Source organism: Garra rufa, chromosome 1, assembly GCF_049309525.1.
Source record: "Garra rufa chromosome 1, GarRuf1.0, whole genome shotgun sequence".
NCBI lineage: Eukaryota > Metazoa > Chordata > Actinopteri > Cypriniformes > Cyprinidae > Garra > Garra rufa.
In genome coordinates, this window is record NC_133361.1 from 63,294,416 (window position 1) to 63,320,431 (window position 26,016).

At 35.4% G+C, this 26,016-nt stretch overlaps 1 protein-coding gene and 1 gene segment (V, D, J or C); both read right to left on the reverse strand.

Moving 5' to 3' along the window:
- Positions 1 to 26,016, reverse strand: part of LOC141337844 (protein NLRC3-like) — a 204,283-nt gene that overhangs the window by 99,167 nt on the left and 79,100 nt on the right. Inside the window, exons 7-8 of one of the 2 annotated variants that reach the window (XM_073843431.1) lie at positions 23,692 to 23,738; positions 22,838 to 23,608 (exon numbers count right to left, since the gene is read on the reverse strand). The exons of the other annotated variant lie outside the window; for it this stretch is intronic. Of the exons in view, the coding sequence (XP_073699532.1) occupies positions 23,061 to 23,608; positions 23,692 to 23,738 (595 nt within the window). The 3' untranslated portion in view covers positions 22,838 to 23,060. Of the gene's footprint in view, positions 1 to 22,837; positions 23,609 to 23,691; positions 23,739 to 26,016 lie in introns of those variants that run through there. 2 annotated transcript variants of the gene reach the window in all.
- On the reverse strand, positions 7,892 to 12,998 carry LOC141342439 (Ig kappa-b4 chain C region-like). The segment is given in 2 exon segments: positions 7,892 to 8,366; positions 12,995 to 12,998. Coding segments are annotated over 2 exon segments (369 nt in total).

Below are 26,016 nucleotides of genomic sequence, written 5' to 3' on the forward strand. Positions count from 1 at the left end.
CAAACTACCTGGTCTATGGCATTTCACTAAAAGTTAAGGTTTAGATTTGGCTATGTGATACTGATCATAAACCAAAACTAACAAGTACAGCTTTGTCGTGGTGTTTGAAATGAAAAGCAGACAGTAGACTGAATAAAATGTTTCCAGATTCTTTATGTGCAATCAGAAGTCATATCAAATAAATAGTCACTTATCTTGAATGCATTAAAGCAGACCAGCTGGGATTGAAGCAAACTCAAAAAGATTTGTAGTTTACTTTATGGTTTTGTATCTTTGGTTGCATGACTACAACTTAAGAACCACAAAACAATCACAGCCTTCCTTTGAAAAAGTGTCAAGGTTTAGAACAATTTTATTTAGATTCATTTCCACTTTAGCTTCAGATCACCATATTTCATATGACCACATTTACAGTTTTCAGGTTTACAGTTTTATTAAAGTAATATTAATGTTTCACTTTGCCTTTATATGAATATTTTTTTTGTTCAATTCATATACAACTGTATAATACTGTACTGTAAAGTATAATTTTCATTCTGACAACATTAAGATTACATTTACATTCCAGTATTGATAAAAACCCTTCACTGATTTCAATGGTAAACTGACAACATAAAACTGGGTCATTCATGAGAAGGATTAGATGTGATTCATGACTCATATTCAGAGATTACAGTACAATTTCATGCTCAAGTAAGGATTGAGTCTTGGGTCTTAGGGCTTTTTGGGGCCCTTTAGAAATTCTGGCATGCCCTGACATCTTTTTCAACCATTGTTTATGTTTTCCATTTAAGTTTTTTCATCTGAAATTTATAGTTATTTTAATTCAGCTTTGTTTCAAATACTGAAAAGAATTTGAAAACTGAAAACTACTAGTTTTGGTTTTGTTAGCAATAGCAACACTGTTGCAAATGCTGTTTGGAGATGACTCATTTTGTAATCGACTGCAGGTGTTGTAATGCTTCACTGAGAGAAGCTTATTTGAGTATCTTGCATTGCATAGTTTAAGGAAGTTGACATTTCTTACAAGGTGACATTATCTCAACTCACTCTAAAACATTTTTTCCAGCAAATTCTTTTGTAACTATTGAATTATAGTTCAGTCAGACTTTTAATTGTAAACATTTATTTGTCAAAGCAAAACCAAGAAGAAAATCAAAGATATGAAGGCACAATATTATTTGTTTTATTTCAGATAAAAGAGAAAAATCATTGCATGCTCTTGTATGAATTAAATCAGAGAAGCAGAAGTGAGACATGAGCAGGAAGGCAGCAGCAGATCTACTGTGAGCACTGATCTCTGGTCAGTTGTTGAGTGACGGCAGGCTGGCCGCTGCGTGTGGCCTCACAGCTCACTGAGACGCTCTCCATCCACTGCTGCTCAGAGAGAGTCAGGCTGCTGCTCCAGCTGTACAGACCGTCCTTCTGCCGGAGCCCAGCGCTGCTGTCCTGAGACTCACTGCTGCTGTCGTCCACCTTCAAGCTCAGGCTCCAGTCTGACGGGAAACCCTCGCTGGCCACACACACCAGTGTCGCTGTGCTCTTTGATGAAATCTCTGTGCTGGACGGGGGCAGGATGCTCACTTTAGGAGGAGTGACACCTGAGGAGAGATCAGAGCAGCAGGACAACTCACTTAAGAGACATCTGAACACATTTTATTAAAGATGAATGTGACAGACATTCATACTATCTGTTTAAGTAAAGTAGTATATGATGAAATCTTTTCAAGACTGATTAAATGTAATCATATTTACAGATGTTTTATAACAAGTTTGGGAAGAAAGTTAGTTAGGCTACTATAAGCTTTTGCACTGCTTAGATGTTTTCACCTAGTTGGGTAACAAGTGAACTCAATATTACCACATCAACATACATCCAGAAAAGACTCAATAATTAAGGTAGGTGTTATTAAAAATTAATGTGTTTTCGGACTTTGTGAAAAAGAAGTACACTTATTTGACTACACATCAAAGCTTAAATAGACAGAAGTTTCAATAGAAATCGCAATACACTTCAGACTTTAGTATATTATTTTATAGTTTATTTTTCCATAATAAGTGCTATAGTTAAGCAATAAGGTACGAGAGTTTGTAATTTGACTCTCAAATATAAACTTTTACTAAGAAATATTTAGCATATCAATTAGAAAATGTTTTTCCCAATACAAATTAAAACATTCAAATTATAATGTCATACATTTTAGTAATAGGACTATATAGAGTTTTATTAAAAGGATTTGATTATTTACTTACTGCCAACATCCAGTCTGGTGCCGCCGCCGAAAGTGTATCACAGTGATACAAACTAATAGAGCAGCTGAACAAAAACCTCTGTATGCTTCAGTAGCTGCTCTGTTCACTGCATCTCCAAAACAACTGCTTTACCTCTACTTGCTATTGTGAATAAATCTATTTCAATAATAAAAACTATTCATTATATTTTTTTAAAAATGAAAAACAAAAACAAAAATGTTGTAATATATGATTGCACTCTGAGATAGACAGAGCCTGCATATCCCAAATTCTCTTCATAGAAGTTATTGCCATTAGAAAAAACATTTTAAAAGTCAGAAGTTTATCAGACGCTGACTCTAAAGGTTCAAAGGGGGCTCCAATCAGACCCTCAAGGACTGTAGATAAGTCCCAAGAAGGGATCTTGGTCTTCACTGGAGGCCTCAGTCGTCTGGCTCCACAGAGGAAGCGAGAGAGCAGAGGGTGTCTCCCAAGTGGTGCACCATCAATTAAGGCGTGGCAAGCCGAAAGAGCGGCCACATAAACCCTAAGAGTAGCAGGACATGTACCTGTTGATAATTTATCTTGCATAAAGTCCAGTACTGAAGCAATCTGGCAGTTAACTGGATCTACATTGTGCTCTGCACACCATCTTTCAAAAACTCCCCATTTAATGGCATAATTTCTCCTAGTGGAGGGAGCCCTAGCACTTAGGATGGTCTCAATAACGGCAGGTGAAAGCCCAGTGTCCCTCAGTTGGTTCCCCTCAGGGGCCAAACATGAAGATTCCACAGATCGGGCCTGGGATGGAATATCGTTCCCCCCGCCTGAGATAGCAGAGATATTATCTCCGAGAGCCATACTCTGTTCGGCCAACGTGGTGCTACCAACAGGAGGCAAATCCCTTGTTGGCGAACCCTGGCTAGAACCCCTGGGAGCAGAGAAACTGGAGGAAACGCATACAAGCGCATTTTGGGCCATGTGTGCGACATCGCATCCAGACCCAACGGAGCTGGGTGACTCAGAGAGAAGTAGAGGGGACATTGCGCTGTCTGAAAAGAGGCGAAGAGGTCCACTTCCGCCTGGAAGAATCTGTTCCAGATCTGATTCACTATCTCTGGGTGATGTTTCCACTCCCCTGATGGTAGTGTCTGTCTGGACAGTAAATCTGCTCCCACGTTCAGGTGCCCTGGAATGTATACTGCCTTGAGTGACAGGAACTTGTCCTGGGCCCAGAGAAAAATCTGTCTCGCTATCCTGTTCAGGGAACGCAGACCTCCCTGGTGATTTATGTAAGAGACTGCCGCTGTGTTGTCCACCCGCACTAGGACATGACAGACCCTTAATTGGGGGAGAAAATATTTCAGAGCCAGAAATATAGCCATCAACTCGAGGCAGTTAATGTGCCAATCGAACTGATGGCCCTCCCATGCCCCTTGAGCTGGACGACCATTTAAGACCACTCCCCAGCCCGTCAGGGAGGCATCCGTCGTTAGCATTTCGCGACGACAAGGAGCCCCTAGAGTGGGACCCAAGATAAGGAACCGGGGTCTGAACCACAGAGTTAGTGTACGAAGCCCGTGGAGCGTCACTTTTATTCGCCTTAGAGGATTGGCTCTTGGATGAAATCCTCTGGCTTTTAGCCACAACTGAAACGTCTCATGTGTAACAGCCCCAGAGGAATTACCGTGGATGCTGACGCCATGAAACCTAACATTTTTTGGTACTGTCGAACAGTACGCTCTTGGCCTAGCCTGACTTCGCTCATGGTCTGCCGAATGGTCTCGATTCGAGCGGGAGACAATTGTGCCCGCATCGTGATTGAAATGCCAAACGACCCCTAGATAAGTCATTTTTTGGGCAGGAGAAAGAACACTCTTGCTGGTGTTGATTCTCAGCCCTAGAGACAACAGATGAGCTAACACGATGTTTCTGTGTTGGAGCGCCATCTGTTGCGATTGTGCCAGGATCAGCCAATCGTCGATGTAGTTCAAAATGCGGATACCCTGGAGTCGTAAAGGAGCCAGTGCTGCATCCATGCATTTTGTGAATGTGCGGGGTGACAAGGCTAGGCCGAATGGAAGAACCCGAAATTGGTACGCTTTGCCCCCGAAAGCGAACCTCAGGAATTTCCTGTGTTGTGGCAATATTTCTATGTGGAAATATGCGTCCTTCAGATCGATCGTCATGAACAAATCGCAGTGTTGAATTTGTGTCACGACCATCTTGATAGTTAACATCTTGAACTTGAGTGCTTTGACTGAATGGTTTAAGCCTCAAAGATCTAAGATTGGACGCAGCCCCCCATCTTTTTTGGGAACCAGGAAGTATCTGCTGTAATAGTCTGACTCTCTCTCTGGCAGAGGAACATGTTCTATGGCCTCTTTGCTCAGAAGAGATTGTAGCTCTTGTGACAGTACGTGCATCAACTCTGGTTTCACGGAAGTGAAAACCACGCCGTTGAAACGCGGAGGACGACGAATAAATTGGATTCTGTATCCTAACTGTACTGTCTTTAACACCCAGGAAGAGATGCCTGGCAGAAGTTTCCACGCTGCCAGACTCTCTGAGAGTGGTCTTAATTTTGATACTTCCTTTTGAGGGGATGTTAGATGTTCCGCGTCCAGGATGACAGCTGGAAGCAACGGAACATCTAATATTTCGCTGGAAACTGCTGTCCCCCGAGACACGAGAAGTGGCGGGGAAGGAGAGTTTCTGTGAGGGTATCGGGAAGGGGTGAAAAGATCTAGGCTGCGCCCCATCCCGCAGGGGGCTACCCCCACCAGATTGGGCGCCGGACCATCAGGACTTCCTCTTTCTATTAATGATAGTCCTGAGGTTCGGCTTGGAAGGTTGCTGAGCGTGGCGAACCCTCCAGTCTCTACGAGGGGGAGTGCGCTCAGCCACGCTCAGCTTTTGAACCTCCCTAGGTTTTGAAGGACCGGGGCGAGGCTGGGTGGCAGACAGCCCTCCCCTTGAGTGCGGCGAGGAAGGAATTGGCCGAAGGCTTCCTCGTGTTTCTTCACCTCCTTATATCTGGTGACTACTGAGTTAACAGAGTCGCCAAATAAGCCAGAGGGAGAAACGGGGGAATCTAACAGGAATACACAATCTTTTTCTTTTATTCCTGTTAGATTCAACCACAGGTGCCTTTCCGTGCTGACTAAAGCACTCATTGAACGGCCGATAGCACGGGCCGTCTGCTTGGTCGCACGGAGAGACAGATCTGTGGCTCGACGGAGCTCCGAGAAAGCTTCCTCGTTGATGGTACTGCCCACACTCAAGTCCTTCAATAGGTCAGCCTGGTACGCCTGCAACACAGCCATTGTGTGCAGCGCAGCACCAGCCTGACCTGCAGCTTGATAAGCTTTTCCCACTAAAGTTGATGTAATTCGGCATGGTTTAGTGGGGAGGGTAGGTTTCTTCATAGAAGATGCCGATGCGGGAGAGAGATAGCTCGCAATCGTCTCTTCAACCCGGGGCATCTCCTTATACCCGCGTGCATTCGCACCCACGATAGTCGAAAAAGTCGACGTCAAGGGCACAAACACACGAGAAGTATACGGTTTACTCCATGACTTAGACAGCTCGTCATGGAGGTCCTCGAAAAAGGGGAGAAACTGATGTTGAACTTTCTCCCCTTTGCCACCGGACAGAAACCTATCCTCAAGCTTACTGCGTTTGGGGGTCTCTTGTTCGCGTGGCCAGTCAAGCTGCAACCTGGCCACAGCACGAGTAATCACCTCAATCAATTCCTCAGCAGATTTACCTCCGCGAGAGGAAAGCTCAGAAGGTGGCTGCTCGTGCTCTGACGAACCAAGAGAAAACTGATCCTCCTCGCGAACCGAAGAAGCACCGGAGCGCGCTTCGATATCACGAGGAGGAATGTGAGGATCTGGCGACACGGCAAGCCAAAGGGACGGACCCGTCTCTTGCTCGTGAACCAAATCCATGTGAGAGCCCCACGATGTTAATGTGGGTGCGGAATGAAAATAGTTCAGACGGGAGCGAAGCATTTTAACTGTGAGAAGATCACAGTGCTCGCACCCGCCTTTCTCTATCGCCATAACCGCGTGCTCTTCCCCCAAACAAACAAAGCAGTAATCGTGTGTGTCTAACTCGCTCATAGGGCGAGAGCAAGGAGGAACACAACGTTTACCGCTTTGTTGACTCATTTTCTACTTTCAAACTGTTAAACACGTTGAAACAAGAGAGAAAGAAAGAGAATGAAAGGTTCTGCACACTGCCTGCTGAAACTAACTCCTAACAAGATCAAAAGTTTGATTTGAGAGAGAGAGAGCGTTCTTGCCACACACATGCACAGAATGATCTGAAGACAAAAGACCTGATGATGCACCTGTGGCTCATCTATTTTATAGCCTCATGTCGCGGGTGCGCTCCGATGACGTCACCAACTGAGGCTATATTACCTCCGGGTCAATTCTGTGGACGTGTTGCACACATTATTCATAGCTGGTCACGAATAAAGACGTTCCCAATGCGCTTAGCAGCGCAGCATCGATTGTAGCTCTCAAAAGGGAACTACTGATTTAGACACACTGCACACATATTACACTGTGACTGGACTCTGTTTTTTAAAAATCTAAATAGTTCATATCCCATTGCAAAGCACCTAATCTACTGTATTTCACTAATAGTTAAGGTTTAGATTTGGCTATGCGATACTGATCATACACCAAAACTAACAAGTACAGCTCTTAGAAAACATCTGACCAACTCAAAACAAGCATTCAGACTTTAAAGACAACAGAAGTACAGTAATTATGAAATGACATATACATTTCCAAACCTGTATGAGATTCTTTCTACTGTTGAGCACAAAAGAAGTTACTTTGAAGAATGAACCAAACAGTTTCTGGTCTCTACTGACTTCATTTCATACTATGGAAGTCAGTTGTTCTTCAAAATATCCTTTTGTGTTTAGCAGAAGAAAAGAGACTCATACAGGTTTGCCTGCATTGTAATCATCTGTTCAAATATTTTTATTTTTTTCTTTGTAAACTTTTATTGCAATCCAGTTGTGTGACTCCTTCCTGTGGCCACCTTGTGACGTCTCATCAGTACATGTTCTCTTAAGTTTTAGCAAATTTTAGTATGTGCCTGTATTTATTGATTTATTTATTTGTGAACTTTATTTTATTTCATTTTTAGTTTAATTATTTTAATATTTTTTTAAATGTTTATGTTGTTTTAAGTTGAGTATTTTTATGTAATATTTATATTTTAAGTTTTGTATTTGTTTTTAAATCTGATTTTTATAGTTACTTTAATCCAGCTTTGTTTCAAATACTGAAAATCATTTGAAAACTGAAAATTACTAGTTCCGGTTTTGTCAACATTAGCAACACTGATGCAAATGCTGTTTGGAGATGACTCAATTTGTAATCGACTGCAGGTGTTGTCATGCTTCACTGAGAGAAGCTAATTTGAGTATCTGACATGAAATACTTTAAGGAAGTTGATGTTTCTTACAAGGTGACATTCTCTCAACTCGTTCTAAAACATTTTTTTTTTTTCAGCATTTCAAATGTGTTTGACCACCCCATGTTATTTGAGAGGCCACATGATATTAGTAGAATATTTAATGGAATATATGTTCTTTAAACATTTATTTGTCAAAGCAGAACCAAGAAGAAAATAGCTTTCAAGGCTTTTATTTCAGATAAAATAGAAAAATCATTGCATGCACTTGTTTGAATTAAATCAGAGAAGCAGAAGTGAGACATGAGCAGGAAGGCAGCAGCAGATCTACTGTGAGCACTGATCTCTGGTCAGTTGTTGAGTGACGGCAGGCTGGCCGCTGCGTGTGGCCTCACAGCTCACTGAGACGCTCTCCATCCACTGCTGCTCAGAGAGAGTCAGGCTGCTGCTCCAGCTGTACAGACCGTCCTTCTGCAGGAGCCCAGCGCTGCTGTCCTCAGACTCGCTGCTGCTGCTGCTGCTGTCCACCTTCAAGCTCAGACTCCAGTCTGATGGGAAACCCTCGCTGGCCACACACACCAGTGTCGCTGTGCTCTTTGATGAAATCTCTACGCTGGACGGGGGCAGGATGCTCACTTTAGGAGGAGTGACGCCTGAGAAACGAGCAGAACAGTGGGGCAACAGAGAACTCTCTTAACAGACACTTGGACACATTTTATTACAGATGAATGTAACACACAACATTACTACTATCTTTTTAGATAAAGCGATATATGATGAAAATCAAATGAGTAATTAAATGTCATCATATTGACGGATGTTTAATAACAATTTTGGGAAGCCGAAAAGTTAGTAACTATACGCTTTTGCACTGTATATATTTTTTAAATATTTTTTAACCTAGTTGGGTAACAAGTAAACACTTAAAAACGTTAAAAGGATATTAAAAACAACAACTATACTTGCAGATAATGTAATATTAATTAAATAAAAGACCACTTTAAGTGTACTTAAAGAGAGAGTACATTTTCATGACTGTTTTTTAATAATATCACATTAAATGTTTTACTTGAAATACAATCTAAATCATTACATTTTAATAATCTGTTGTACTTCAGAGAAGTACTTCAGAGAAGTACATTTCTTTTGATGTATTGACATAAACATATTAAAGCACATAGATATTTGATAATCATTATTAACTATAGTGCGTTATTTGATGAATTTAAAGTTTTAAAATTACTAAATCGCAATGCATTTCATCATTACAAATGTGAAATTGCATCTATATTAAAATACATAAGTTTCAATAGAAATTACAGTATATTTCAGTTTACTATAATATAATTGTGAAATTACATATACAGATGTACTTTTGTTATACCTAAGTGGGTCAGCAGTCTACTTTTCAACTAACTGCATTTAATATACATTTAAACCTTAGGAGATTTTTTAATAGCATGCGATTAAATGTGCAAAAACATTACAGTCACTTCACACTCTAGTATATTATTTTAAATTGCATTATTTCCATAATAAGTACTATAACTCTATATGCTGAACTGTACTCCTTCCAGCAAGAAGTAAAATGCATTTCATAAATGGTCAAGTTGGCAAGTTTAAATGATAAAATATCTTCTGGCCGAAATAACAGTTTGCTATATTAGTATGTCGCCTTTGATATTGTTGCTATAACCCACATGTTATATCAAAAAGATCTAATAGCATTGCAGTAGTAAATACTTATATAGTTATAACTTTTATAGTAACTTTCAAGTTTGTAGTTTGATTCTTAAATATAAACCTATACTGATTTAAAAAAAAAATCCCCAATACAAATTAAAACATTCAAATTATAATGTCATAAATTTTAGTAATATGACTAATGTATTGTTTTAAAATAATTTGAACATTTACTTACTGCCAACATCCAGTCTGGTGCTGCCACCGAAAGTCCATCACAGTGATACAAACTAATAGAGCAGCTGTACAAAAACCTCTTATTCAGTGAAAGAGGAACTTAGACGCACACTGCACACATATTACACATTAAAACTCTGAACAGCTCATTAGTATCTGGATGTTGATATTCAACAGTGTTTTTTTTTATTATTTTTTTTTTATTTTTTACATAATTAAATTTTGCAGTGGGGGAGCCTCATGAATCCTTTGTTAGGATGTAAGCAGTAATGTACTACACACTGTGAATGGGACTCAATAAATACATGGACATAAAATACTGATTCATGATGTCTAGCATCCAGCTGAAGAAAGTTACAATGTCATTACACTAGCTTAAAAAGTCTAAAAATACATTTCTTAAATAAATAGAATAGAACAAGCAAGAGGCCTGATCTAGTGTCTGCTTATCCCATTTCACTAATAGTTATAATTTAGATTTGGCTTTTGTCACGTTGAGTAAAGGGGTCTGGGTCCAAATGCAGGGAGTTGACTTTAATATAACAAAACACAAATAAACATAAACCAAAAGGCCAACACGGCACAAACTGAACATAAACTGAAACACAAAATAAAACAAAATCAAGAACTCAATACCAGGTCAAAGATCTCAGAAACACAGAAAATACAAACAGGACTAGAGACAATGCAGACATGAAGCAGGAGTGAGAAATGAGAGTTCTTATACAAAAGTCCAAATGGTGAACAGCTGTGAATCAATCAGTGCAAATTACAAGACAGACGTGAACAATCAGAGGAGTGCAGTGCAAACAGCAACCTCAGGTGGCTGAGGGAAAACCCACAGGGTTTATTTTTTAAATAAATTTAATTAAAGAAAATATTTCTGTATAGGCCTATGCTTTCATTACAGGCTTACAGCTCTTAAAAAAATAAAATCGGAAATCGCAAAAATCGGAATCGGTATCGGCCAAGAAAATTGCAATCTGTGCATCTCTATAAAAAACATGCTAGTTACATGCTAGTCATGCTAGTGACATGCAAGTCATGCTAATAACATGCTAGCCATACTAACAACATTAACGACATGTTGGCATGTTAGCATCATGCTAGTGACATGCTAGTCATGCTAACAACTTGCTAATCATGCCTAACAACATACTAATGACATGCTAGTCATGCTAGAATCATGCTAGTAACTTGCTAGTCATGCTAGAATCATGCTAGTGACTTACTAGTCATGCTAAAACATGCTAGTGATTTGCTAGCCATGGTAACATCATGCTAGTGAAATGCTAGTCATGCTAATAACATGTTAGTGACATGCTAGTCATGCTAATAACATGTTAGTGACATGCTAGCCATACTGACAACATGTTAACGGCATGCTAGTCAGGTTAGCATCATGCTAGTGACATGCTAACAACATGCTAGCATCATTCTAGTGACATGCTAGCATAATACTTGTGACGTGCTAGCATAATGCTATTGACATGCTAGTCATGCTAGCAACATGCCAGTGACACATTTGTCATGCTAGCAACATGCTAGTCATGCTAGAATCATGCTAGTAACTTACTAATCAGCTAGTTGTCACTACTTGATCCGTACCTTTACACGATTTGCACTGCGCATGTGCAGAAACGCAGGTTTTGCTTTACAAATTTAATACAAGCTTTAAGACATGTGTTAATGGCTGTGTTATCGATTTTTACATTTACTTTATTTTTGGTAACACTTTAAATTAAGGTACACATATTCACTATCAACTAATTGCTTATTAACATGATTATTACTAGCATATTGACTGCTTATTAGTACTTATAAAGCACATATTAATGCCTTACTCTACACCAGTGTTTCCCAAACTTTTTTTCTGGGGACCCACATTTTAAAGTCGATAAATCCTTGTGACCCAATAAACATTAGGCCCATATAGTTCATATATCACGAAGAGAATTTATGCATTAACAAAATATGTTTGACCATTTTTAAGGTCATGCTTCCACTTAACTATTTAAAAGAGATACAGATATTTGACAAAGCACTTTTTTTTAAATTTAAGTAAACTGCAGATTTGCAGAAAATGTTGTTTACCACAAACACAATATTTATCCGTTATTTTGATATCAAATCAAAAAGTGCTTTTTCAGCATTGTGATCCTCTTTTATCACAGTAAACTAATACAATAACAGACATATTCACGTTTAAATTCAATAAAAACAACGTATTATTCAATGAACTTGACTTCTAGATTTGTATAAAGTTGCTCAAGCAAGTTGCAACACATTTAAACACAACATAGGGAGGCTATAGCTTCATTTTTTTAATTAAAAATTGGGCTATCAAAAAATATTTTAATTAAAACTTACCACAGACAGAAACAGTCGGCTCTCATGCTTTTCTTTCGCATTAAATCTTTATTAAAAACAATCCTTTTAAAGAACTTTTCTACCTGGACAAGTGCACGTATTATGTTCCCTTTTTCTTTAAAACTGCATTTTTGCTTATTTTAAACCTAGCCAAAAAGCCACGTGTTGACTGTGAAACAGTGGATTTCATTTATATGCATTTATGGGACATTTTCGTGTCAATCCATGTTCATTTTTACAGCGAACAATGCGCTGTCACTTTAATTCAGCGCTTGCAGCACAGCAAAACATTGACTCTGCCGAAATGATCGCTACTCTGCTGCAAACGCACTGCTTCTGGGACGTACTGCTGGACAGCAACCGCGTGCAGTGTGAACGCTCCAATCCGTTAACATGGGTGCGAAAAAAAATACGCAACGCATAAGCACTGCAGACGGAGTATGTGTGAAACAGGCGATGCCGCAGAGCGCAGCTAAAGAACAACAACAAAAAAAAAGAAAGCAGAAGAAGAAGAAAACGACGAGCTCCCTCGTGCGGCTAATAGGTGAACTACACATAAATTTTAATCAAGAGTATATAGCGCACTGAAAAAGAGTGTTCGACTTGGCGACCCATACAAAATCTCCCGCGACCCACTTGTGGGTCGGGACCCCGCCTTTGGGAATGACTGCTCTACACGACCTTATTCTACGCCTAACAGACCATTAACTATGAGTTTTTCTTTAATTAACTCATAGTTACTGCTTATTGGGAGTAAGTAAGGCAGTTGTTGTATGAGAATTATGATCTTAATACGCTTTGCTTATTATGGGCTTATTAAGCTGGTAGTAGCAGAAGAATAGTCATTCTCTCTTAATAACACTTAATAAATATGGTCTATTCTTATGTAACAACACACATAACTACAAGTGTTAATAGTGTCCAATTAACTCTAAATTAAGTCTTTTTAAGTCTGAATATGTTACCCATTCTAAAGTGAAGTCTTGCTCATTACTAATTCACTAGTAGTTGGAGACTTATTAACCCTTACCCATTCCCTGTTCTAAAGCTGCCTGCTCTTCACAATTAACAAATCCATTACAACACACAACTACTATAACTGATGAACCTTAGTCTTAAGGTTGCATCTAAAAAAAGGTCTCTGGTTACGTATGTAATCTTGGTTCACTGAAATGTGGGAAACAATATGGAAGCTGCTGGCAATGTCAGAGTGACTGGTGTCTACTAGAGTTCACAGGTTTTATGTCCATTCAGTAGCAGACCAAAGACACAAACACAGCACAAGTACAAACATCTCCTTTAATCTAAGACAACTTCTGAGATTTACAAACCTATTACAACATTGTATTTGCCAAGAACAAATGTGCTGACAAATGTAAACTGTATGGCCCACTAATATTTAGCACTCTAAATAAAACAACACAGGCAAATATAAACTTCATATTTTTAATCAAATACATATTTTAAATTCTTCATACAGTACATACAACAAATTTAAACTGAAAGTTGAAAACTAGCATTTCAATACTCCATAAAAATATGGTCCTTGGCAGGTCTTAAAATTTGGAAAATAAATCCTCAGATAAACATCACATGACATATCACACATTGTCATTTATTAAAAAAATAAAATAAAAAAACAGCCAAAAGGGAAAAGCTATGGACTTCCACTCCTGGAAGGATAGGTGTCTGTTTTAAATGTCTTGCTGATGATCAAAATATAATAATCAAAGGCATTTGATTAGCAGTGCTTGACTGTTACTTCCCCTCTTTATTTCAATGTTAACAGTAGTGTCCTCACTTTGTTACACAAGGCTTTTCCATTTTGGCTTTATTTTTGTTGAATAAATAATGACACGGTGCAATTTGTCATGTGTTGTTGTTCGTTTACATGATGCACATGACATCAGGGAGGTGACTACGGAGTGTAAATCGAGTTATCACTCACATTTAATTTAGTATTATGCCAATAATATTACAGACACCATGTCATACAGGAGAAATTGTATTGTGTATTATATTGTCTCTACATTAATGGATCTACAGTGAATCTCAGTCTGTGTTTAGGTGTATTTAACATAATTGTAAAATTATGCAATGGACACCAAGGGGGAATTCTAAAGTGTTTAAGCAACTCACATACCTTTCTTTTATGGCCAAATTTGCTTTCATCTATCAAAACTATTTCTCTTCTTCTTCCAATAGTGTGCTTTCCTCTTTTTCTAATTCTTTTCATTGCAGATTTGCAAACTCTTCTCAGCTTGTCTGCCATTTTACTCAGAGTTGCAGAGCTCCGAGTATTCCCCTCCTGTAGCATGTCCACCTGTCGCAGTCGAAGACCTTGGGCAAATCTGTACCGGACAAACCAAAATAATAAGCTACACAATTTAGAAGTTGGGGTGGAAGCCCATTTTTCCAACATGACAACCACAATTTCCCATTTGCAGATGCAGCACTGCCCAAACATGCATGCACAACAGATCCACCTAGATTCAAATACCTGAGAGACCCAAGTGGGTTCAGTGCCTCAGACATGGGCCTGGACTGATATTAGTAGCCCAAGATGTTTGGTAATTTTAAACCAACATGCTTTTACCAAATATACCTGGGAAGACCTTAATTCTTTTAAACAACTGGATTTAACTATATTTTATTTTAAACAAATGCATATTAAATAAGAATTTAGGCTGCATGATAAATCGCACGCAATATCCAATGTGCATCTAGTCACTAAAGCCGGTCCTGTAATCAGTACTCAAACTAAAACACACATGATGGTGATTTACTACTGATTACAGGACCGGCTTTATTGACTAGATGCACATTGGATATTGCATGTGATTTATCGTGCAGCCCTAATAAGAATTATATTAAACTACCAAACATCTTCTATATACGGTTCCTATAAAGCTTACAGGCTTTTATGTATAACAATTAAAACTTTTACAAGTTAGGTTCAGGTAAGAAGCGATTGGGGCCAGATGGTCCGGTACAGACCTTAGGACCCGAGAAGACCATAGTATGGATGGAAATCAATTTAATTCTAAAAATGAAAATGAAAACCACATTAACAATTTCATTATAAAAAGCTATATGCAAAATATGTGCCAAAATCGAAAATGAAATTAAATGATTTCATTTTAATTAGCATTTTCCCTGACAAATTAAAAAAAGTTGGTGCAGTTGTGATTTGACATTTAATTTGCACTGCAATCTCGAGTCAAAGCTGCCAATCTTAAATTGAAAAGGTAAACGTGAAAAAGAAAATGCAAATCCAGTTTTTACAAAGCTTTTTATTAATACTCACGCAATAATAGCGACACAATTCAAATCAAAACTTAATAGCTCATAATAATGACTGACGTCTCTCGTATCAATGAGAAGCTGTCTATTACTTCTTCGCATGTGCCAAGCAAAAGAGCAAAAGGGAGCAACGTGCTAGCGGCACCCACTGGACAAAGTCGTGTGGTTTGAGAGAAGTCAGTCATTATTATGAGCTATTAAGTCATTAATAGGAGAGCGTTTCTCATTATTTTGACGTACAGAATCATATTTTTTACTTAACTGTGGTGGGAATGGGCCTCTGTACTCAAACAATAAGCCTCACCCTCTGATTAACATAGAATTCGCATACAAGTTGACTTTGAAAATGAAAACTGAAATAAAAGAGACAATAAAACGAAAAATTTACTTTACATTTTGATTTGAATTGTGTCCCCAAAATTTGTGTGCGCATTAATAAAAAGCTTTGGAAAAACTGGATTTGCATTTTCTTTTTCACATTTACCTTTTCATTTCATTTTGGCACATATTTTGCATATCGCTTTTGCAATCTGGTTTTCATTTTCATTTTTAGAATTAAATTGATTTAAAATTGGCAGAAAATGCCTTCCATACCTATCAATGTGTTTTCATACAATGTAAAACTGCTCACCTATAGATGAAATGCATCCATGTTTGAAGTGAAATATGAGACTTCTCAAACATGGAGCCATGTCGGATGGACTTCCCAAATGATTTTCCTTTGTGACATGAATCTCTGCAAATCCTGAAAATTAAGAATGAATAAAAACAGCTGTGTGATTTGTATTGTATTTTCTACTAATTTGTCAACCGTAATATTGTGCAATCTATGATTACAAAGCATACTAACAGTACCAACCAAAGGGTTCAGTTGTAGCTTAAAGGTTAGGATAAGGGATATATAATATTATAGGGATATATATATATATATATATATATATATATATATATATATATATATATATATATATATATATATATATATTACATTAAAAACACTGTGTTGTCAATGTTTATACTGCGGCTTTATACATGATCAGATGCTTACACGTATCATTATAGTAACATTTTACTACAATCAAGCTTAAATAAAAAAAAAAATTCCATCATTACAATGGCCAAATCTAAAGCAGTAAGTGCATTGTATTGCATTTTCATCAACTTGCAGGTTTTGTAGATTACTGTGGCTATGGACACTTTGTGTGTGTCATTTGGACATAATTTCATGTTGCTATAGATTAAACAACCAGTTCTTTATTGCCCATTGCATAGCATGCTTAAACTGTTTGCAGCAATTCAGAATAGAGACTAATTTTGGAGTTACAAGGTTTCAGTCCGACATTCATGATATGCATAAAATTAATACATGTGGTTGTTATACTCACCATATTGGCTCCTTTGTGCCATTGGGTAGTTTCAACTTCATTAGATGAGAGCAGGGGCATTTAATTGATTTTCGAATTAGGCCTTCTTTCATTAACCACCTACTGAACTTAAGGATTTCCTTGGAGCACTGTCTAAAAAGAATTCGGCTCAAAAACTCGTAATATGACACCATATCTTACCAACTTCTTGCTTCAAAGCTACCTATCTCCCATAATATTCATTATGTCTCATCTGCATCAGCGATTATTACACGAAAAAGGCGGATAGTGTTCGCTACTGCGTTCTCCTTCGTTGAGCGGTGTTATGGTGCGTTCACACCGCACACTTTGTCTGCGTCAGGCAACGCTCCCAACGCATCTAGTTTGACGCATGTACGTTGAAGCTTGCAACGCTTGTTTTTTGGTGCGTTCACACCGCACACGTCAGGCAACGCATCTAGTTCGCACACTTCCCCTGAATAAACAATGACAAACTAGTAGGGAGTGGACATTTTGAAATCTCATGACCATGTTTCGCTAGCTAACGAAATGGGAAATAATTACCTACATTGTCGGAGTGGGAACAAGAATTTTCTGCTGTGCACACGTGCTCTGACTTCCGCATTTGCTTTGGCAATTGAAGAGTTAAGAAGCTGGAAAAGGAGTGAAAATTGTTGCACCTAAAATGGTAAGTTAAGTGCTAACCGAGCCCTACACTCGAAATTCATACGAGGGCTGTGCTGTATGACGATATAGATATATGTATAGTATATAAATACCGTCGGTAATGTTTTAATGGAATTTACTTAATTGAACCACTGGGGGAAAACGGAGGGGAGCCCAATATACTGAACCTGCTAAATTACCTTCTAATCCACAGGTGTCAAACTCAGTTCCTGGAGGGTTTAGCTAATTAAGACTTCAGTATGTTTGTTGGAGCAGGATTGGAACTAAACTGCAGGGCTGCGGCCCTCAAGGAACTGAGTTTGACACCACCATTTTAATCAGTCAACAGCATTTCGAGAAAATCACTCCTTCAGCTTGACTTTTGTAGCTTTATTAAGAATAAGTGTACGTTTATTTCATATTGTGAAGACAATTTTGTGACATTAAAGTAAACCAAACAACAAAAGAATAAATAACTTTGTGCTCTGACTGTAAAGAATAGTTCTCATTCTACTGCTTGTGTTTGTTTTTTTATGGTGTGAACGCAGTATAAGCTTGTTGTTTTGATTCAGTAGTGGTGTAAAGGTTGGTTCCTGTTTGTTTGAGGTGCTTAGTTACTGATGTCTGTCTATAACTCTTCATACAGGTGTGCATATATAATAAAGTCTTTTTTTGTTTTCTTTTCAGTCAAAGGGCCAGCTGAGGTCATCCGTAGATACAAGAAACTCCTAAAAAGCTTCAGCCGTGTCCGTACAATGACAGGAGCCTTCAAGGTAAACGGCGTGGATCGTGGACCCATCAAGATGACTGCTCCGATTGCAGAGCTCCACATAGTGGACCCAGACACCTAAAGGCCTGAAGTTTGATCCTGCAAATGAGACCCTGCTGTCTTTTTCTAAAAAGTGTGCTGCTCACATTAGCCCTGAAAAAAAAGTCATGATAGAGGACATGAAATCTCAAGGGCAACTTCTTCCTTTACTAATGAAGTATTAAAATGCTAACTTGCTGATTTGTTTGGTTCTGTTTTGAAATGTTGAAAATGTGAGTTAAATTACACAAGGCTATGTCCTGTGTATGTTTTATGTTTATGGTCATTTAACACAAAAAAGGTCTGCTGTGTTTAAACACTGTTTTATACAGAGTGCAGTACACACAGTACAGTAGATTGCCTACTAGTTCATATTGACCTGTACAGGTTTTATCTTTGTGCAATTTTATTTTGGTAAGGCATATTGGTACTCTATAGTTCATTGTATGGCATAATTATATGCATGTTTATATTATAGGAGATGTTTGTACTTGTGCTGTGTTTGTGTCTTTGGTCTGCTACTGAATGGACATAAAACCTGTGAACTCTAGTAGACACCAGTCACTCTGACATTGCCAGCAGCTTCCATATTGTTTCCCACATTTCAGTGAACCAAGATTACATACGTAACCAGAGACCTTTTTTTTAGATGCAACCTTAAGACTAAGGTTCATCAGTTATAGTAGTTGTGTGTTGTAATGGATTTGTTAATTGTGAAGAGCAGGCAGCTTTAGAACAGGGAATGGGTAAGGGTTAATAAGTCTCCAACTACTAGTGAATTAGTAATGAGCAAGACTTCACTTTAGAATGGGTAACATATTCAGACTTAAAAAGACTTAATTTAGAGTTAATTGGACACTATTAACACTTGTAGTTATGTGTGTTGTTACATAAGAATAGACCATATTTATTAAGTGTTATTAAGAGAGAATGACTATTCTTCTCCTACTACCAGCTTAATAAGCCCATAATAAGCAAAGCGTATTAAGATCATAATTCTCATACAACAACTGCCTTACTTACTCCCAATAAGCAGTAACTATGAGTTAATTAAAGAAAAACTCATAGTTAATGGTCTGTTAGGCGTAGAATAAGGTCGTGCAGAGTAAGGCATTAATATGTGCTTTATAAGTACTAATAAGCAGTCAATATGCTAGTAATAATCATTTTAATAAGCAATTAGTTAATAGTGAATATGTGTACCTTAATTTAAAGTGTTACCAATAAGGGTATATAAAATTTATTTTCCAAAAAAAAGTTAAATTTTAAGCACCCGAAAAATAAAGAGGCTCAGTTTAATTAATTTTAATGGAAAAATAGCTCATTAAACTTGAATAAAAATTTAATACTATCATAAAATATCCTCAAAATGCTAAATAATAATCAAAATATATTATTAAACAATAATATATTACATTAATTTTCCAAAAAAAAAGGTTAGATTTCAAGCAGCAAGTGTGACCCGAAAAAATAAAGAGGCTCAGTTTAATTAATTTTAATGGAAAAATAGCTCATTAAACTTGAATAAAAATTTTATACTATCATAAAATATCCTCAAAATGTTAAATAATAATCAAAATATATTATTAATAAAAAATATATCACATTAATTTTCCTAAAAAAAAGGTTAGATTTCAAGCAGCAAGTGTGACCCGAAAAATAAAGAGGCTCAGTTTAATTAATTTTAATGGAAAAATAGCTCTTAATTTTTTCATTAAACTGAAATACTATTATAAAATATCCTCAAAATGTTAAATAATAATCAAAATATATTATTAAACAATAATATATAAAATTTATTTTCCCCCAAAAAAGTTAGATTTCAAGCAGCAAGTGTGACCCGAAAAAATAAAGAGGCTCAGTTTAGTTAATTTTAATGGAAAAATAGCTCATTAAACTTGAATAAAAATTTAATACTATCATAAAATATCCTCAAAATGTTAAATAATAATCAAAATATATTATTAATCAAAAATATATTACATTAATTTTCCTAAAAAAAAGGTTAGATTTCAAGCAGCAAGTGTGACCCGAAAAATTAAGAGGCTCAATTTAATTAATTTTAATGGAAAAATAGCTCATTAAACCTGAATAAAAATTTAATACTATCATAAAATATCCTCAAAATGCTAAATAATAATCAAAATATATTATTAAACAATAATATATAAAATTTATTTTCAAAAAAAAAAAAAAAAAATTGATTTCAAGCAGCAAGTGTGACCCGAAAAAGTTAAGAGGCTCAGTTTAATTAATTTTAATGGAAAAATAGCTCATTAAACTTGAATAAATTTAATACTATCATAAAATATCCTCAAAATGTTAAATAATAATCAAAATATATTATTAATCAAAAATATATCACATTAATTTTCCTAAAAAAAAAGGTTAGATTTCAAGCAGCAAGTGTGACCCGAAAAATAAAGAGGCTCAGTTTAATTAATTTTAATGGAAAATAGCTCTTAAATTTTTCATAAAACTGAAATACTATTATAAAATATCCTCAAAATGTTAAATAATAATCAAAATATATTATTAAACAATAATATATAAAATTAATTTTCCAAAAAAAAAAAAAAAAAAAGTTAGATTTCAAGCAGCAAGTGTGACCCGAAAAATAAAGGGGCTCAGTTTAATTAATTTTAATGGAAAATAGTTCTTAATTTTTTCATAAAAATTTAATAATATCATAAAATATCCTTAAAATGCTAAATAATAATCAAAATATATTATTAAACAATAATATATAAAATTTATTTTCCCCCAAAAAAGTTAGATTTCAAGCAGCAAGTGTGACCCGAAAAAATAAAGAGGCTCAGTTTAGTTAATTTTAATGGAAAAATAGCTCATTAAACTTGAATAAAAATTTAATACTATCATAAAATATCCTCAAAATGTTAAATAATAATCAAAATATATTATTAATCAAAAATATATTACATTAATTTTCCTAAAAAAAAGGTTAGATTTCAAGCAGCAAGTGTGACCCGAAAAATTAAGAGGCTCAATTTAATTAATTTTAATGGAAAAATAGCTCATTAAACCTGAATAAAAATTTAATACTATCATAAAATATCCTCAAAATGCTAAATAATAATCAAAATATATTATTAAACAATAATATATAAAATTTATTTTCAAAAAAAAAAAAAAAATTGATTTCAAGCAGCAAGTGTGACCCGAAAAAGTTAAGAGGCTCAGTTTAATTAATTTTAATGGAAAAATAGCTCATTAAACTTGAATAAATTTAATACTATCATAAAATATCCTCAAAATGTTAAATAATAATCAAAATATATTATTAATCAAAAATATATCACATTAATTTTCCTAAAAAAAAAGGTTAGATTTCAAGCAGCAAGTGTGACCCGAAAAATAAAGAGGCTCAGTTTAATTAATTTTAATGGAAAATAGCTCTTAAATTTTTCATAAAACTGAAATACTATTATAAAATATCCTCAAAATGTTAAATAATAATCAAAATATATTATTAAACAATAATATATAAAATTAATTTTCCAAAAAAAAAAAAAAAAAAAAGTTAGATTTCAAGCAGCAAGTGTGACCCGAAAAATAAAGGGGCTCAGTTTAATTAATTTTAATGGAAAATAGTTCTTAATTTTTTCATAAAAATTTAATAATATCATAAAATATCCTTAAAATGCTAAATAATAATCAAAATATATTATTAAATAATAATATATAAAATTTATTTTCCAAAAAAAAAGTTAGATTTCAAGCAGCAAGTGTGACCCGAAAAATTAAGAGGCTCAATTTAATTAATTTTAATGGAAAAATAGCTCATTAAACCTGAATAAAAATTTAATACTATCATAAAATATCCTCAAAATGCTAAATAATCATCAAAATATATTATTAAACAATAATATATAAAATTAATTTTCCCCCAAAAAAGTTAGATTTCAAGCAGCAAGTGTGACCCGAAAAAATTAAGAGGCTCAGTTTAATTAATTTTAATGGAAAAATAGCTCATTAAACTTGAATAAAAAATTTAATACTATCATAAAATATCCTCAAAATGTTAAATAATAATCAAAATATATTATTAATCCAAAATATATTACATTAATTTTCCTAAAAAAAAAGGTTAGATTTCAAGCAGCAAGTGTGACCCGAAAAATAAAGAGGCTCAGTTTAATTAATTTTAATGGAAAAATAGCTCATTAAACCTGAATAAAAATTTTATACTATCATAAAATATCCTCAAAATGCTAAATAATAATCAAAATATATTATTAAACAATAATATATAAAATTAATTTCCCCCCAAAAAAGTTAGATTTCAAGCAGCAAGTGTGACCCGAAAAAATTAAGAGGCTCAGTTTAGTTAATTTTAATGGAAAAATAGCTCATTAAACTTGAATAAAAATGTAATACTATCATAAAATATCCTCAAAATGCTAAATAATAATCAAAATATATTATTAAACAATAATATATAAAATTAATTTTCAAAAAAAAAAAAAAAAATTGATTTCAAGCAGCAAGTGTGACCCGAAAAAATTAAGAGGCTCAGTTTAATTAATTTTAATGGAAAAATAGCTCATTAAACCTGAATAAAAATTTAATACTATCATAAAATATCCTCAAAATGCTAAATAATCAAAATATATTATTAAACTAAATATATAACATTGATTTTCTTGAAGGAAGATGTTAAATGTTTGGTCTTCTGTCAGTTTTGACTGAGAAAGTATCTGTGACTCAAAAATGAAGAGATTCAAAGCAAATGTTTTTAATGATTAATGTTCAGTTTCACAGACACTTGTTTCTAGCAGTGCTTTTGAATGTTGCTTTCAAACATCTCACAGTAATAATAATAATAATAATAATAATAATAATAATAATATCTCAACATTTCCACAAACACTAGTATTAGTGTGTATTAGTGTGTGATTTGTGTAATGTGTGTGTGTTACAGAGATGTGTGTTATTCAGTTGTGTTTAATGTCACACAGAGACACTGAACAGTTGTAATCATAAAGTCTAAATCCAGCGTGTAGTGTGTGAGTGAATGTGTGTGTGAATGTGTGTAAGTGTGTGAGTTTGTGTTTGTCAGAGACGCTGTAGAAGGACAGAGTGCCGTTCGACTCGTCCAGAAACACTCCTACTCTCTTACAGGAGCCTGGAGCAGCAGATATATCAGTGCGCTTACTATTGTGACAGACAGAGAATCTGTGATTATAGCAGTTCAGACTCCAGGAGTTCACATTATATCCAAACACACTGTCATTACTCCATTCTTTCCTCTTGATTTCTTTATAAGACACTGATATATGAACATCATCTCCACTCCATTCAGTCTCCCAGTAACAGCGTCCAGTCAGACTCTCAACACACAGAACCTGAGGATAAGAATCAAATCTGTCTGGATGATCAGGATATGACTGTGGCTCATTCACTCGTGTCACCTTTCTGTTGTCGTCAGACAGAGTGAGGTGTTTGTTTGCTGTGTTTGTATCCAGTGTGAGATCACAGGCATCTGAACACAAGACACACATTACAAGAGACACATTTACAACTAAACAACAAACAAGAAAACTGTGAGTCTGTTTGTGGACTTACATTTGTGGAGCCCTGATGTGATCCTGAACTCTCCTCCATGATCCACACTAGAAAACACACACAGAGACATTCATCTCATAATAATAATAATAATAATAATAATAAATATAATGATGAAATAGCTGCCTAGCAACCACACAGAACAACCTAGCAAGTATACATTATATATTAGCTAGTTGCTAGCGTGATTTTAGCATGATTAACAAGTTACTAGCATGTTGCTAGCAACAAGCCAACTTAATAATAATAGCCTAATTATAAGTGACTTATGTTTATATTTATTGTGTATCGCTTCTGTAGGCCCTATATTCTAGTATTTGCTATATTTGGCAAACACTGTAAACGACAATGATGTCAATAAAGTTTTGACAGTTTTGATTGTATGCTAGTAACTTGTTAATCATGTTAAAAACATACTAGTGACATGCTAGTCATGATAACAACTTGCTAATCATGCCTAACAACATGCTAATGACATGCTATTCATGCTAGCAACATGCCAGTGACACGTTTGTCATGCTAGCAACATGCTAATCATGCTACAAACATGTTATTCATCTATCAATATCTATCTATCTAAATCATGCTAACAATAAATCATGCTAGAATCAGGCTAGCAACTTACTAATCATGCTACAATAACGCTAGTAACTTGCTAGTCATGATAAAAAACATGCTAGTTAAATGCTAGTCATGCTAGAACACGCTAATAACTTGTTAATCATGCTAAAACATGCTAGTGACTTGTTAGTCATGCTAACATCATGCTAGTGACATGCAAGTCATGTTAATAACATGCTAGTGACATGTTAGCCATGCTAACAACATGCTAATGACATGCTAGTCATGCTAACAACTTGCTAATCATGCCTAACAACATGCTAATGACATGCTAGTCATGTTAGCAACATTCCAGTGACACGTTTGTCATGCTAGCAACATGCTAAACATGCTACAAACATGTTATTCATCTATCAATATCTATCTATCTATCTATCTATCTATCTATCTATCTATCTATCTATCTATCTATCTATCTATCTTAATCATGTTAACAATATGCTAATCATGCTAGAATCATGCTAGCAACTTACTAATCATGCTAGTAACTTGCTAGTCATGCAAAAATCATGCTAGTGATTTAATATTCATGCTAGAATCATGCTAGTAACTTGTTAATCATGCTAAAACATGCTAGTGACTTGCTAGTCATGCTAAAACATGCTAGTAACTTGTTAATCATGCTAAAACATGCTAGTGACTTGCTAGTCATGCTGAAAAACATGCTAGTAACTTGCTAGTCATGCTAAAACATGCTAGTAACTTGCTAGTCATGCTAAAACATGCTAGTGACTTGTTAGTCATGCTAAAATCATGTTAGTGACTTGCTAGTCATGCAAAAAACATGCTAGTGACTTGCTAGTCATGCAAAAAACATGCTAATCATGCTACAAACATGTTAGAAACATACTAGCAACTTGCTTTTAAACTTTTTATACTTTTAAACTTCTTTAAACTTCGTTAAACCTTTTTAAACTTGTTAAACTTTTTGGCTTTCTCAAGCCAACTTAAAGTTTGTCTTGAGAAACTTTTTTATCTAGTTATTATTAGGCTAGTATTATTTTAATAACTAGTTAAGGCTATATTTGGTTAATGCCTGACAATTATGTCAATAAAGTTTTAACTATATAATTAAGCAATAAGGTACGAGAGGCCGTGCTGTATCGTGAATAAATCACAGCTGAAGGGCGTTGTTAGGCACGACGCGAAGCGACACACAATAAAAATATTAATATCAAAAATATATATTAATATATATATATATATATATATATATATATATATATATATATATATATATATATTAGGTTGTACCTTTTCATAAAGTAAAATCATTAACTGCCTTCCGCTGTAAAAAGTAGTCCCTAACTGCTAAAGCTTTGTTTACGTTGCTAAGGGTGGTTGCTAAGGGGGTTCAATGATACACAAAACCGTTGAGTGAAGCGGTCATAGCAGTGCGTATCATGAATACGACACAGCTGCTGACCAATCAGAATTGAGGAATGGAACTAACCGTTTTATAATTGCATTTATGCCATGTACATATAGAACGTTAAGTAACAAGATCGAAATTAAAACACAAAACTGCGTGACCAACTGCTCAAAAAAAACAAAGAGAACACTTAAACAACACAATGTAACTCCAAGTCAATCACACTTTTGTGAAATCAAACTGCCCACTTAGGAAGCAACACTGATTGACAATCAATTCCACATGCTGTTGTGCAAATGAAATAGACAACAGGTGGAAATGATAGGCAATTA